The following is a 16,274-nucleotide window of genomic DNA, read 5'->3' on the forward strand; positions in this document are numbered from 1 at the left end:
TCAGTGATGCAGGTCAGATCTTGTATCCAGTGGTTAAAAGTTAGAAATCAAAACTATTTGCATATTCATAGATTGTGGATTTTGTGGAAGAGGCATAGGGTGTAACTGAATTTTTTTTTATGGGAAAACCACATCAGACACAAATTATTATTCAAAGCAGAGTATTTCTATTTATATTTGAGCATGCACGGTTTACCCTGCCCTGTCACAGGGCTAGTAAAAACCAGCAGCTGGTTTATTAGAGGTTTGGCGTTATGACCTGTAAATCCATCAGATTAGAGCTTTTGCCAACGAGAGTAGGTCAAATGAATCTGATACCACACTTCCTTCAACGTCAGACGTGGTTTAGCCTTAATTCATTGTCTGATGAATAAGATTAAAAATATGTATCCCCTTAAAATTATAAAACTTCAATCACTGTTAACAATGGTGGCGGTAGGTTTGACTAAAGTTGTCAATAGATCCAAAGAAAGTTATATAAGTGTTGGATTAATATGTTTGGTTGCTAATTTTAGATGGACTCTAAATAAAAACATGAAATTAAGCTTTGTGTACATTGGAGAACAAGATACTTTTTCACACTTTACTAGAGTAAATGACCACTCTTGTCAATGTCAATATTCCCAAATAAAATAAGACAACACTTCTTTGCATTTCTAATATTAGTATAACTGAGAGACATCAATGTGTGAAGAAGCATAAAGTAGCGTCAAGTATCAAATGTCCCTGTTCCCATCTTCGGTCTCACTTCTACTGTCAATTATTTTTTGCCTTCCAACTGTGACGGGCATCGATTTTCCTTGGACCAGAGCTTTACTCAAACACAACTGATGTGAGCACACCCTACTTTGGTTTAATTGAAGTGAAACTCTGGTAACTGTCAACCCGGGTATTACTGTCATATTTGTGTCCATTATAATTATTGATCATCATAACATTTTACCAGCCAAATCATTTTAGAGATTTTAGAAACACAGACTACAGCAAAAATGATTGTTTTGTGTTTTTCTGTTTTGATGAAGACAGGAAAATTTCAATCCAGCAAAAATCAATCAAAAGTAAAACACAAAACACAGCTTTCAGGAAATCACAACGGACAAAACAGGAGAGTAACACCTACTGTAGGTTGACTAATACCAGAATTTCGCTTTAAGTTACACTGTGGACCTGCTGTGTGGGTTTGATTTAACTTGGGTCTTGCCTCTCCCTACCTGCAGGTGGTTCTTCTTGCCGGGAGACCCCACCATGTCCCACTGGCTACAAGACTTCTTGGGAATCCTGTGGTTGACACGACTGCTGAAGCTGCCACCCACCTCATCGTACGGGTTCTCCGTCAGGTTTTCAGGCAGGTTGCTGGAGCTCTGGCTCCGTGTGATCATGGGGACCACCCTGGGATTTGGTGGTGCTGTTTGGGCCGTGGAGGCTGCGGGGGATCCAGGGACCATGAGGTGGCCTGATGGTGAAGTGGGAGAATTGGGGGTAAAGGTGAATCCAGAAAAGGGCAGGGTGGGGATGCGCCCTCCACCTGTGCTGGTGTTGTTGTCCAGCCCCTGGAAGGCACTGAAGTTGAGGTTTTCCATGGAGCGGTAGATGGGTTTGTTCACTGCAGGAGGAAGGTTAAAACATTTATTTCATTTATTATTTTCTTTTCTTTCTATACTCAAAACATACATCAATACACAAATCTATTAGTTTTAGACTCTTATCACACAGAATTAAAGAGTCATTTCCAGTGAAAATCTAACACCAGATGTTTTCTCAGACTCTATGTCATCCTCTCCCACGTTACCTTGATGCTGCTCATTATAGGAGGTCGCTTTTGGGCTGGGACTGAGTGAAACCCTTGGCAGTATCCTGAGGTTGGAGTTGAGCGAAGCAGACATTACCAGGCGCTGTGGCGAGGGCATGGGTGCAATAGGCACCTCTGTCACATACGTAGCAGGTACATACAACGGCTTCGTTTTACTGGCTGCCCCAATTCTCCGCACCTGTCAAAGAACAAACAGATTTCCAAATGCTTTTGGCTATTTTCTCCCTCATAAATCCACTTAGCTCAACCAGGCGACAACCAGCACAGCTGAGGGCTGAGGCCAGTGCGGAAGTGTCTAACACTACAGTTCCTGTAACTCCAACAGAGGCAATGAAAACACACACAAACACACACACTCACACACACACGCACACACACACACACACACACACACACACACACACACACACACACACCACAACTTCTCTTTTGAGAGACAAAGTCCATCTTTTTTTTATGGGCTGGTGTCACTTCTTCTAATGTGCTTCTTGGAGGCAATTTTATGATATGCACCAAGAGATGATAGAAACTAGTCACCCATCTAAAGTTTTGCCATGCTGTTTATGCCAAGCTAACTAATATCTCTTCATATTTGTTATGGCAAAATTGGATTAAAGGAGTTTTGCATCAACTTGATCGACTACTTTGATTTATTAGCTATTTAAATCATTGAATAACCAAATACATACAACATAACCAGACATTTCAATCTGGTCATTTGATCTATAAATAATTCATCAATTGAATTGTGGTATAAAATTAAAAGTCTAATAGAAGTTCAGAAGAAGAAGAAATTCATCCATGTTATCCATTATCCATCCCTATTTGGGAATGTGTTTACTTGATTTACAGGTTTTACTTAGATTGTCACACACACAGCTGAGGTGCACATCTGAATATCTGACCCCAGTAAGTAGTAAGAAAAACAATGAAAAAATTAATTGATCCTACTAACATGTATTTCCTTTGTAGCCACAGCCTGATTTAGCTTATTCCTCTGTGCCATTGACCCACATTGCTGTCCACAAGCACCAAAAAGAGCCACACTGTCACAACAAATGTGCTAATAAATCCTGTTTGAATAGTTTTCGCTGCCTGGCTGTTTTGTTAAATAATTTAGCTTTATTTTAGAAAAAAAAATTATATATTTGTGACCAGTAGTTAAAGATTCTAGTCCTCAGAGAACCAATGGGCCCGAGGCTGAGAGCCACAGGCAGGTTGGGGAAGTCAGGAAGTCAGATGGACTGATGCAATTTTGGTTTTGGTCTCCTCATGGGATTTGTTGACAGTAAACATACAGAGAATATTACCAGCTTTATTGTTGACTCCAAACATTCCTTCAGAAATCAACAGAACGTTTCAGATGCTATGTTCATGTCTTTCTAATATTTTTGGTTCCACTGACACATGAGAAATAAAAGATGAACTCTTTTCTCACCTGCCACCAGTCAGAGTTGGTCTTCTTCAGGAGAATAAACCGTTCACCCTCTCTTATGCAGACCTGGCGTCCATCGGCACCGCGGTAGTTGTAGTCATACTGGGCCTCGAGGACCACCGTACCGCTGGGGACCCCGCACACTGTCATCCCCCTGTTGGACACCGCAGGTGCTGCAGCAGTCTGCTGATGCCCCACAGAGCGCCGCCAAGTACCAGACAGCATGGCTCACCGCGCAGTCCTGTTCAGCAGGCTTTGCTGTGAGCGTGCTGATGTGTGATACTGGAGTTACTGGTCGGGTTAGCGCAGGACAGGTCAGACTGGAGCCAGCCCAGTGCCATGCTCTGAAACAAGCACAGAGGAAAATTGGACACAGAGATACAGAGAGAGAGAGAGAGAGAGAGAGAGATTACTGAAGCTGTCAGAGAACAATGATAAAATGTCACCTGGCTCTGTGCAGTTTCAAAGGAAGAGAACATGAATCCTTTTAGTGCTAAAAATGGAAGTCTGGGTTAATCTGGGGAAAATCACTGACCTGTACAATAACATTAGACAATTTTGCTCTGCATCTTTTTCTTCATAAAATGTCTCTTTCTAGCAAAAACGCCAAATATGCATTGCTTCCAGTTCCTGGTATTTGAGGATTTCCTATTTTATATAATTGAAAACTAAATATCTTTGGGTTTCAGACTGTAGGTCAGATAAAGCAAGACATTTGAAGACATCACAGGCTTTATGAAATTGTGATGGGTAATTTTTTTCTATTATGTTCTGACATTGTAAACAAAACGATTAAAGGAATAGTCTGACATTTTGGGAATCATGAAAAAATTGATACCACTCTTATATATACAGTATATATACACACACACACACACATACATACATATATATATATGAAAAAAAAATCATTTCAGCACAAGACAAAAAAAATTGACTGCTACTGCGAATATCTGTAAATGAGTGAAATGAACGTGTTTACTTGCAGTTTACGCGTCCTGTTTTAACATTCGTGACAGACACGGTTGTGGGTAAAATGTCACTGCAGATATTTGCACACCACTACAGTATACACCAGTTCTCTATTGTCGTCTCAGCCTGGTAGAACTATGCGACACGTGTGAGTAAATAACTCATGCGTTTGGAGGATATAAGGGGTGCAGTATACCCAAAATAGCGTCTGTCTCCATCTCTCCACCTGAGCCAGCATCCCCAAGCTAAACCCCTGCTCTACCCAGCCAAGACCCGCTTACATAAGAGAGCATCTAACTTTCTGCCAGACACATAGCAATACAGCCTCACACAGAACATGCACCCAACCACCCCCACACGCACACTAGCATACACACAGAAAGGGGAACATCCCTAGGCACCTAGCAACAGTGCTTCAGTGACACTCAGGCCCAACCCATCTCAGTCTGGGTGATAAGAGGAGAGGTAGCAAACGAGAGAGATCCCGTAGAATTCATGTTAAAATGCATGTCATCACTGAGGACGGGACATAGAGAGGCAGAGAGGAATTAGACAGATGTAGATGGACAAGACGGGGGGGGGGGATCTGAACGCCTGCAGCAAACCGAAGGAGAGCACATAGCTAGCACTAGATAAGAAATTAAGGAAAATAGAGAGGCTGAGCAGCAGGGGAATGGATGAAGCTGGATGAAGCTGTGATGCATGTGAAGCCAATGGAAGGGAGGGATGGGTTAGCTGGCTGAACCTTGATAATCCCACTGTTATTAACGCACAGGAATGAATCTGTGACCCCCACGGCCAAGGAGAATTACAGTGAAACCCCTCTGTACCAGCATATGGGCAAAAGGACTGCCTGCCTGTCTGTCTGCCGTCTGTTTGCCTGTCTGTTTGCCTGCCTGCCTGCCTTACACTGGCAGGAATATCACTACACATCCATACAGGAGCATTTACAGCTTTTGCTAACATTCACTAACAAAATCCACTGTCAACTACTGGCCAAACCAGACCAAGTAAGACTGCAGCAGTTAAACCTCTGAGTGTACTGAATTGAACAAGGTTGCATTTTATTTTCTTACACATTCAACTTTTCATTCGCATGCAGCCGAATGTACTGTGTCTTTTTTCAAAAGTTACATAATCTGGCTTTCTGGCCACTATATGACACATGCAAGTTGTTTTCCTAATTGGCAAGCGAGCCTGATAGAGCACGCGCACAATGCGTTGCTAGCTCTTCCACTTGCAGAAAATGTTTAATGGCAGCCATCATTCACCCACACTGGTCATTTTGCTTATTTGGGATGAGTGAAAACATCTGTGCAGGTGTGCAGGGCCTTTAAATAAATATCACAAAGTTTTAAGTTGGTCCATATCTGAGTTTTTTTTTTTATGTAAAACATTTAACATTTCAGTATAACACCTCCACTCTCTGTCTTCACCTGCAAATTAATTCACTGTGACATGAAATGATGTGTCACAGAACTGACTATATTTATGTCTGGGAGCGTCATTTAAAGCTGACTGGTGCTATGAGAAGTCCATCTGTGTGGGAATGAAACTGAATATGCTGCAGCTATCTATATTTGTGATGCTGTGTTGTACTTTAATTTATTCATGTATGTTTTTCCTGTTTATGTGAAACAGAGGATGCTTGTTACGCAAGACAAATTTCAGAACAATCTAACAATAAAGTGCAACTTGATATGATCTTATCTCATCTAAAATAGATGGCATTATTACCTTTTTCTCAGAAAAATAACAATAAGCTGACTTGCATTACAGTCTTGGGGATTCCAATTTCTCAAAGACTCTTCTAAGAACTGCAGTTGATCTCAGGAGGGACAAAGGCAAAAGACAGAGGTACAAGGCAAGCAAGCAAACAGGAAACTGCGTAGACACATCAAGGTTCAACCACAGTTTGGGTCATATCCTCTCCATCTTGCCATTTGTTTTTCTGCCACAAGACATCTTTAGCAGTTTAGTTACAGCCTGTAACAGCTAACTGCCAGTAAAGTCTGTTCTGCTGCATGTGCCAGCACAAGTGATGATTTGCTCTGCCTGTCTGTATGACTACAGCACAGCTTTGTGAGTAGCATTAATTCCTACCAAGCTGAGCCTTGAAGCAGAGAGAGGTTGTTTTTTTTCAGGCTGAACATCTCTGCTGCATGGCTTCAGTAATTTACTATTTAGAGGGGCAGGGAAGAATTACAACATGCCCTGGGTTTAAACAAGGTCAAAACATACAGCAATGCTTATTCATACAACCTGACCTGAAGATTTCTATCATGAGCTCCTTTCCCTGCACAGACAGGAAGAGCTCTTCTGATACTGCTGCACCTGTTTGTCTTTTCCTGTCTCTATTCACTGCTCAGAGCAAATGGCTATTAAGAAGAAAGCAGAAACAAAAAAGAATGAATGCAGACTAAAATAATGAAACCCCTGCTGCTGTAGGGCTGTATGTAATTAAACATTTGTAAGGCAGATAGAGTAACTCAGTATCATCAATTCACTTATCAGCACAGGCGCAAAATTCCTACACGGACACAGGAGGCTTTATCATGTCATGTGCAAATTAGGCTGTTACAGTTAAAGTCCCTGGTTGTGTTATTCAGAATTTGGACGTTTTAATGATGTTCCCAAAGGGCAGCAGCTCAGACAGGGTAAGAAAAAGTCAGATATAGCAACAAATTTTAATGATAGTACTCGTATCTGATTTACACAAGCAACCAACCATTTGAACTTAAAACAAATGCTTGAACAAATTCAGGAAATCTCCGACAAGCGTGATGTTATTTTACTGCAACTGGCAAAAGCTGCATTCATCAGCAGCAAAAATGGGATGAAGGAACAAATTCTGATGAGAACTATTTATAATCTAGAACGCATAAAAAAAGAGGGGCCAGACCGTGTTTGTATTTGCAGGTCAGATGGCGATGGAGAGGGCACGAGCGTCATAGACCCAAACACACGGAGAGGTCCATATGGTGTCAGAGACAGACACAGGCACCCTGTCACGGCTGTTGAGAGGCTCTGATGGTTTGTGCCAGGGGCCGAGGGCTTATGGCGTGGTATCAACAACGCAAATGGAAATACTGAGGAAATGCACCAATAGAATGAAGAGGTGAGGAATAATGAAAATTGAAAATGTAGAATGAGCACAAACTTTAAAAAAAAAAAAGACAGAGGAGAGGGACTCGGAGCGAGGGCTGGGATACATTTGATTTGCCTGTCTGCCTTTGCTTGAGTGATTTCACTCCAACTCAGACTGTGTGCGTGTCTGTGTGTGTGAGAGATCGTGTGTGTGTGTGCAAGCAAGTCAGGCCGAGCTGAAGGAATGGAGAGGATAGAATGTGTGCATGCATGCGAGAGAGACACGGAGAGGGAGAGAAAGAGAGAGAGAGAGAGAGAGATCAAGAGCAACTCACCATGGTCCTGAAGTGAGAGAGCACGTCTACGTCAACAAGGTCACCAGCTCACTCTACAGTCAGATCCATGCATGCGATAAGCCTTAAACACACACACACACACACACACACAAAATAAAAACATCGAGATGAGAAAACTATTCGAGTTTGTTTGAACAATGGACCTCAAGCCTGAATGGAGGAGGCACTGACAAAAACGCACAGAGTGGTTATGGCAAAAGGTGTGGCAGAAAAAAACACTAAAATGGACACAAGCATAGGAGCTCCCTCCGACATAAAACCACACACAATCTCTCCTTTCTCTCTCTCGCTCTCTCTCTCATGCACACACTGACAGACATATACACACACAGTTAATCCTATGCACCACATGATCTTTCCTCTGCTCAATGAACCCCTGCTGACCCCCATTTAGCCCGCATTTTGCCCAAGAGGTGAAAACAGAGGTAGTGACAGAGACGGAGCGAGTGAGCGTCAGCTGGCTGTCACCCGGCCACGCAAATAAACCTATAATTGCACTTGAGAAAGGGGGACACGCAGAGAGGGAGAAGCAGAGCGAGAGAGGTCCTGTGCGCTGACCAAACAAGCGGGCCAGCTGATTGATCGAGCTATTGATCCATGCACAGAGCTGGCTGGTCAACGGTGCCACTGGAAATCACAGATCCACCACACGGGCGGTTAGAAAATCCACCACATGGGTGTTAGCAGTGGAGCAGAAAACATTATGCTTATCCAAATCATCTTAGGACGCTTTACCATCATCATTTTACATTTTCAGTCGAATCAACAATCCTGAAAGACCACTGGATTAAATACTTTAGGGATTATAGGCCCTCCTGGTGGTTTTGCATGTTTAAGTGAAACGTTTTCCAAAGCATACATCAATTTTTAGATTAACTTCAGCTCTCACCATTAAGGTACGAAAGTCTACTTGAAGAGTATTTGTATAAATAGTCTGTTTTTGTATAATAATTTGTGTCTGATATGGTATATTTTTCATTTTCAAAAGTTTAACCACTGTGTATTCTTCACTGAAAGGTCCAGAGTGCTAGAGGTTTCAGGTGATTGAAGGTGATTGCAGAGAAAATCTTCCTCTTCAGCAGATAAGTGTGAAAACATTCTTCTAGTGTGACACAATGACCAAAACCCTGTTTTTTAGAATCTTTTTGTCTAAGTAGCTTTATCATCTCATGGTACCGCAGTTGCAGGCAACTTTTGTTTGTTGGTGTCTTCAAGGACACACTGACATCTGAGGGAGACATGCTTTGGTAGTAGTGTAAACTATACACAGTATGTAGTTTGTGGTCTAAGGCGTGCATGCAAAACACCTGAAGATAATGTTATCGTGACACCTTTTCGAACACCCTAAGGCGAGAGAGAGAATGCAAATTACCACAAAATTATATGGGGGATAAAACAAGCAGATCATGTTGAGGGAGCGTTTCTAATGCTGAAAGAGCACCTGAGATGATGTGGGGGAAAAGTATGACAAGCATTAAAAGTAAACCGGGAGAAAGCTGCAATGCTCCATCATCGCAGATGTCATAACTGCTCCAAACAACTCTATTTCAGGTCTCACAAGCTCAGCTCTCACAGAGTGTTTATGATCACAGGGGCCAATCAAACTTCACCACGCAGCAGGGCGAGAGTGGAGTTAAGGGTGTTGGTGCAAAGTTTGGTGTCATATCATATCCATATTCATTCCATATGTTTGAAGTCGAAAGAGGGTGGCTTTAATAATCATAGCTACATGGTCTTCAAAGAGAGATGAGACATGGGGAAGAGGAGTATATAGTGAATGAGGAACTTCAAAGGGTTTCTGCATGCACTCCCACATCCGTATACACATAGCAAACACACACACACACACACACACACACACACATGTAGACTGTACTGTATTTACATATGTATGTCTATTACCAAAGGGTTCACATGTAAATGAGAGAAGAGAACAAGTTTCTCCACATTATACACACTGTTCAGTAACTTTGAGGGTCACAAAAACAAGTAAAAAAAAAAGAAAGAAATTTTAAGTTACCAGGACATCTGTTCAAGCAGCCGTCTCAGCCAAACAACCGCTCATATCTAAGTACTTCAGTGTGGTACGAGCCATGCTGCCTGTGCATGATCTCCATGTGCAAACAAGCATCCTAGTTTGTCTGCTCAACTGGCTGTTTGAGTCGCAACTTGCAGTCAAGTAAGGCTGTATGAGATTACATCATACAATCATACATTATGGATAAAAGGAGTTGTAACACAGCAGTATATTTTTGGAATGAGCACAGAAGTGCCTTGAAATTTTCCTAAAATCAATGCTAAACCAAACAGTTTGTAACAAAACTTTAACTGAACTACACCTGAAACAAGTGAAAAGATCACACAGTGAAACCTTAAACTCTCAAGGCGTGAGGTGTCATGGTATACTGGCATTGACGTTAACTGTGATATTCAAACATTGAAAAATATGTTAGGCCTTGTGGATCTTTTGTTTATCACTTCGTCTGGTTGCCTTTTAACTATCCATTAAGTGTAATTGTTCTTTTTGTATGCTTTTGTACAGTTATGGTTAGACTCTCTCTCGCCCTCTCTCTCTCTCTCTCTCTCTCCCCGCCTCCCTTCACTAATTCATTTACCAAAAAAGAGACAAAACACACAATTAACAAAGTCAAATTTGAATTGGACTGATAGCATTGTTATCATTATTATTATTTTGTAATTTCCTAGACCTTTAATATTTAATACTTACTTCTAGCATTTATCAGTCAACAACTAGAAAGTGAATGCGGCTGCACCAAAAGTCAAGTCAGATTTTCCTACATATCCAAAAATAACATCTTCTTCTTTGAGCAGTTTAATATGTGCAACATAAAAGAATGTCTACCCTTAGACACTCAGTTCAGACAAAAAAAAAAAAAATCACTTTCCTTATATCGATTAATTTATCAATTTACACCCTTAGTCTGAAATCTGTCCACTCTCAGCCTGATGAGCAGTTCTTCTCAGGACAGTCATATGAAAGAACACTCACTTTGTCTGTGGATGTACAGTTATAACTACTAGCACTGATGTCTCTCTCTCCATATGAGACACATGCCTCAAGCCAAAACAGCCTTTCATCCTCCCAAAGCCATGCATTATTGATGATTAGACCAGAGAGAGACAGTGAAACACACACTGCGTTTCCCAGTGTGACGGCTGGCTGCCTTGGTGAATGTGTACGTGAATGCATGTCTGTCTGTGTGAGTGTGAGAGAGAGAGAGAGAAAGAGAGACTAAACAGGTGGGCTGGAGTCTCTCAGTGATTAGCTGTGTAAATTGTAAGTGAGCCAATCAAAAAGCGGATGATGACAGTAGAGCAGCCATTGGCTCATTCTTGCTACTATCATCATGACAACAACCTCTGTGACCAACTACCATCTCCACTGTCTCCAGTATGTGTGGTGTTTTTTTTGTTTCTTGTTGCATATAACAACATTTTATATGTGTGATGCCATCATTTCAAGTATTTGCTGACGCAATACTTGTGTTTACAATGAACCCTGCAGCCTGCATCGACACATAGCAAACTTCTTCAGAGAACTCATTCCTGTATAATATTCAAGTTCTCATTTCCCTTATTTGAATATAAACAACAACCAGACAGACCAGTGTTAGGCAAAGTAGTGCAGGATTGCTCAGGGGGCATTTTAAACACTCGAGAGGGAATTTATTCAAGCATCACATTTTTTAATTAGCTTAAGCATTTTATAGAGAAAAAGAAAAAGGAAGGTGAAAAACATACAGCCAGCTTACTTTTAGTTCAAGAATAATACGCTTATTTTAGTAAGGGAAATAAGCTCTTGAGAAAAGTTTCTTGTTTCAATAAACACTAATCAGCTTCTCTTATTATGTCCTCACCTTATGGATTTACTTTTAAAACACTATTGAGATATGAATCACATGTTTTCAGGTGATTAAATGGCCTTACATTCTTATAATCAATCATTCAAAATCCATTCATTCATTTTGAATTATTCATTCAAAATATCAGAAAATAGATCAAAGTTATCGAAACAGTTTCCAAAAGCCCAAAGTGACGTCTTCAAATGGCTTGTTTTGTTTGATGAACAGTCTTCGATATTCCATTTACTACAATATAAAACACAGAATAGCAGGATCTCTGCTCATCTGAGAAGCTACAGCAGGTCATTGTTTGACTTTTTTTTGAAAAATTACTGGAAATTAGTGGCATGACAATTATATTTTTTTGTCAATCAACCAATTGACTAATTGACTAATCTTTTGAACACTATGGATAGGAACGATTCATTATTTCAAGATTTTGTCTTTCACGCCTTTCTCAAAAGAAATAAAACTACACTGTAGCACTGTCAAGTTATCAAAGCACATTGATTTATTTTGTTGCTAAAGACTGAATATAAGACTAAGATTTCCAAGTTATAGACTTTGCTGGGCGTCGTTTTTTTTCTGGAGTAGTCAAACAGAATAAAATATGTTAAAATTATTTGATATTCTATGTGATATAAACCAAAATAAACAATAATCATGTTTTATTCACGAGGAAAGTAATGTTTGACCAAAGTTGTGCATATTGTTGCTTAAACTCATATATTAAGTAATGACAAACAAAAAAGGCATTCTTCTTTCACAATATTCCTACAACAGCCTTCAACTGAGGAAAATAAAATATCGCAAAGAAGTAAAGAATTATCTTGTCGAGAATAAAAAAAAAAAAAAATCCCTTCGCTCTGTGACTGGGCTGGTGGGTTGTTGCTGAGCCTGTGGGAATGTGCGGTACATTGATGTTTCTAATGAAGAGTGCTGAGCTCCATTGATCCACCAGGGATGAGAGTGAGCTGTCAAAAGCTATCAGGCAAGTCAAAGACCCACTTTCAGCCCTGCACAGCTGAAGTGAGCATGATACTGTTGGGGCACAAGAAGAGCAGCCAAACCTCTGAAGGCGAATGCTACAGAGAGGAGGCACACATACAGACACAGCTTTGATGCATACAGAGAGGTTAACGGGGTTATTTGTTCACTACAGGAACATTAGACAAATAACACTATGGGTTTAGGATGTGTCAAACACTGGTGGAGTGTTTACCCATGGTGCGCTCTGGTATGTTAATTCAAGTATTTGCGATTGTTCTTCTAAAAAATGTCCTTCCATTTTTCCTCTTTTAATTCACTGGATATATGTACGAGGGCTGCGACTAAAAATTATTGTCATTATTAGTCAATCTACGCATGATTTGTTTAATTAATCAGCAAATTGTTTAGTCCATAATAAGTCAAACACTAGTAAAAAACTGCCCATCAAACCTTTCTAGAGTCTAGGGTGATGTCTTCAAATGTCTTGTTTAGTCAACAGAAACTCCAAACCCCACATACTTTACAAGAGCATGTGATAAAGAACAGCACCAATTCAAGAAAACTGGAGAATGTGCAGCATTTTGCACTATTCCTGCTTGAAGAATGACTGAAATTATCAATCAATTATCAAAATAGTTCACCAGTTCATTTCCAGTTGATCAACTAATCAATGAATAAACTAATTGTTCTATTTTCAAATTCAAACTTCTTTTGGAAATATGAGTGTGTGTGAAACAGCATGCAATTGAAAGTGATTATTCTTTAGAGCGCTTTGATGATAATGTAATCCATAGTGCTGCACCTACAGTATGCATAATACAACTAGGGAAAGCACAAATGATTGCACAGAAAGTAAATGCAGGATTAAACTGGATTAAAACACAGCACAGATGTGAATGCAGGAGCTACTATACTGCAGTTGAGATATAGGAAGCTGCCCTGATATAGACAGTAGCTACAGTATGACTGAATAGGAGAACTGGTTTGAGTATCCGTTTTCAGAGTTCAGCCACACGCCACTGTCTTTCAGGTTAATGACCTGTGTAAAAAAAACAACAAACTGAACTCAAACTGATTCTGATCGTTTTCTATTACGTACCTAACAAGCAGTGACAATATATTGAGCCAAATGTCGTCCGTGGAAAGCAGAGTCATAAAAATCCATACTTGCTAGACATCATTAGACAAGATTAGGCTAAAATGATGCTCAACTTCAGAGTTTCTTAACCTTGGGGTTAATGGGCTACATAAGTGTATGTATTATAAATAATAATTAATGTACTTGAAATATGCTATAGTTTCTATATCTGTCAGAGCCACCCCGCGCCCTTGAAAGTATGCCATTTAAAATCACATGACTAGCTCTGGGTCATGGGAAGTTTTTGAAACACAGAAATGGGGTCGCAGGCTGGAAAAGTTTGGAAACCTTACTCTGACGGGAGCATATTTCATTGACAAACAGCTCAAAAATCATTACAAGTTCATCACAGCTAGAATACCTTCAACAGACCAGTGTGATCTGGAGAGCTGAACCAGCAAATAAATATCTGACTCTCAGATGTGGAGTTTACGATTGTTTTGAAGGGCCAGATGTCCCAAAACTACATGAAGAGACACCTTTGTGTTGTGGCTTTCATGTGGTTGGTACAGTGCAAAGCAAATAAGTGAGATGAGGTTTTTCTACACTTTGTGATCTTCTACTGTAAATTTTTTGCACCACAGACACAACGCAAACACACACACACATTTCACACTTAGAAAAAAAGAGTTAGATGACAGACTTGCACTGGAATAATCGGACTAGTAACACACCACAATGTAAAACGCTTCAGTCTCGCAATCTCACTGTGACACTGCATCCACAACAGCAATCTGTGGCGCACACTAGTAATTACAGCAAACTTGTAACCCTCCTGCTAATACTACACATGGTACAGGGCACTTTTAATCAGCAAACTTGCAACTGGAGAATAATCTTTCAAGCCTGTGTCGTCACAGGCTGGTGAAAAAGGGAGCAAATCTCCTGCTTTGCATGGACTTAAAACAGATTATGAAAAAGCAAAAAAGCAATGCGTCAGTCAAACTGTTTCCATCACACCCTGTGGTTAACCCATCCATGCACTTTCTGTGTAGCATGTAAGGGCTAACTCGCTTGCAGAAGCATGCAAATATTTCCGCATGTGAAAAGGTCTGTCTTATGTAAAGTGCTGAGATTAGCAATTCTTCATCAGTGTGACATTCACAGAGATGACCAAATATGAGGTCATGGCATCAGCATCATCGTAGTGATGATGTACATCGAGCAGTAGGTATACATAGGCTAAATTAAAAGGAAAAAAATCAGAAAAGTAGTTCATTACATATCAAAAAGTATATATGGGGAAGGGTTGAACAGGAAACTCTAAAATGTATAACAGTCTTCCACAGGAAATGGTTGTAGGCTGAAGATGGCCATTTGTGACTTGCAGTGCCCCGTCTGAGTTTAAGCGGCTGTGACGGTATAGGCTACATGTGGTTTGACACTATGATGTGGAAAAATGTGTTGCTTTGGAAAAGCTGAGCTCGCTATTTTAGTAACTGGGGAACTGTATAACCTTTTTGTGGCCTAATTGGCCAACAACTTATTTTTTTGCACAAACTTTACAGTAGATGGGAGCAATGTCATAGACTATATTGTAATTTTATCCACTGAATCAAGGTTTAAATCAGCTTTAAAAGCATTATGCATTTTTCCAAATAAAGCATAAACCATGATTGTACAGAATGGGGATTATTAAGCAAAATTTTAATTAATGCCATGAGACACATTGTGATAATCTTATTCCTACTGATATGAGTTGCTTCTGTTGTAACTCTGGATGAGATATTAGCCTGATTGAGAATGGGAGATTTTTTAAACCTGTAGACAAATATATCAGCTAACAAATTAGTGTGAACTCACAACTTTAAAAGCATTTATCTTAAATAAATCTACCATGTATTTCAGCCTACTTATCTAATGAATTTGAATTCATTTGCATTAATATCACAGTAGACCAAAATACCGATAGTGAGCATTACAGAAGCACGTTTATCTAGCATATATCCTAACCATTTTCCTCAACAATATTTTGCAGGAAATAAGTTCTCAGACTTGTCAAATAAACAGATATCTAATCTTTGAATTTGAGGGACATAACATCACTCACCGTGCAGCGACGAGATGACAGCTCAGTTGTGTTTTTGGAGTGAACTGCAGACACAGAAGGAGTTGCGTCTTGGGTAGTTTGCTGCGCTTTTCTCGCGGGAAGAATAAAAATATTGAAAACTTCACATAATTTACGTGATGGAAAGCACATAGGAGATATATATATATAGATATATAGGAGATAGGAGGTCATATAGGGGCATTAACTTGTTCGATACACTCCATGTCTGTACAACCTCCGGGCTCTTTAAGCGGATAAAAATATAGCTTGTGCTGAGTGGGTTTGGCGGTTTAAGATTGGCTACAATATGATTTTACACGGGACCAATCAGAAGAGGCGGTGGTGCGCACATTTTATTGCCACATGCCGCCCGGAGTACAATGGGCAAACATGAGAGATGCTTCCCGCCCGGCGGCGCTACAGTGTGATTTAAAACAAGCAGGGCCACTGTGCAGCGAATTTACGCTCCGGGAAATGGTTTATGGGAGATGTAGTCGTTTAAGCAGACCTCTACCGTTTCTGACAACGACACAGACACTGCTCTAAAACTACAACTCTGTCATCTGTAACAGC

General features: G+C 40.3%; 1 protein-coding gene across 7 annotated transcripts in view; it reads right to left on the reverse strand.

Moving 5' to 3' along the window:
- The window catches only part of arhgap9 (Rho GTPase activating protein 9), a 41,748-nt gene extending 25,806 nt beyond the window's left edge, over positions 1 to 15,942 (reverse strand). For 4 of the 7 annotated variants that reach the window (XM_087175756.1, XM_023412873.2, XM_023412871.2 and 1 more), the window contains exons 1-5: positions 15,702 to 15,942; positions 7,640 to 7,721; positions 3,249 to 3,589; positions 1,790 to 1,988; positions 1,212 to 1,603 (exon numbers count right to left, since the gene is read on the reverse strand). In XM_087175756.1, coding sequence (XP_087031882.1) covers positions 1,212 to 1,603; positions 1,790 to 1,988; positions 3,249 to 3,470 — 813 coding nt within the window. In that variant the 5' untranslated portion in view covers positions 3,471 to 3,589; positions 7,640 to 7,721; positions 15,702 to 15,942. Of the gene's footprint in view, positions 1 to 1,211; positions 1,604 to 1,789; positions 1,989 to 3,248; positions 3,590 to 7,119; positions 7,135 to 7,639; positions 7,722 to 15,701 lie in introns of those variants that run through there. The other 3 variants (XM_023412872.2, XM_023412870.2, XM_087175755.1) reach the window with 3 other exon arrangements.
- Between the last annotated feature and the right edge of the window lie 332 nt (positions 15,943 to 16,274).

This window comes from Seriola lalandi, unplaced genomic scaffold, assembly GCF_002814215.2.
Source record: "Seriola lalandi dorsalis isolate HSWRI2012SDOR001 ecotype SW California unplaced genomic scaffold, Sedor1 jcf7180002054488, whole genome shotgun sequence".
Classification (NCBI taxonomy): Eukaryota; Metazoa; Chordata; class Actinopteri; order Carangiformes; family Carangidae; genus Seriola; species Seriola lalandi.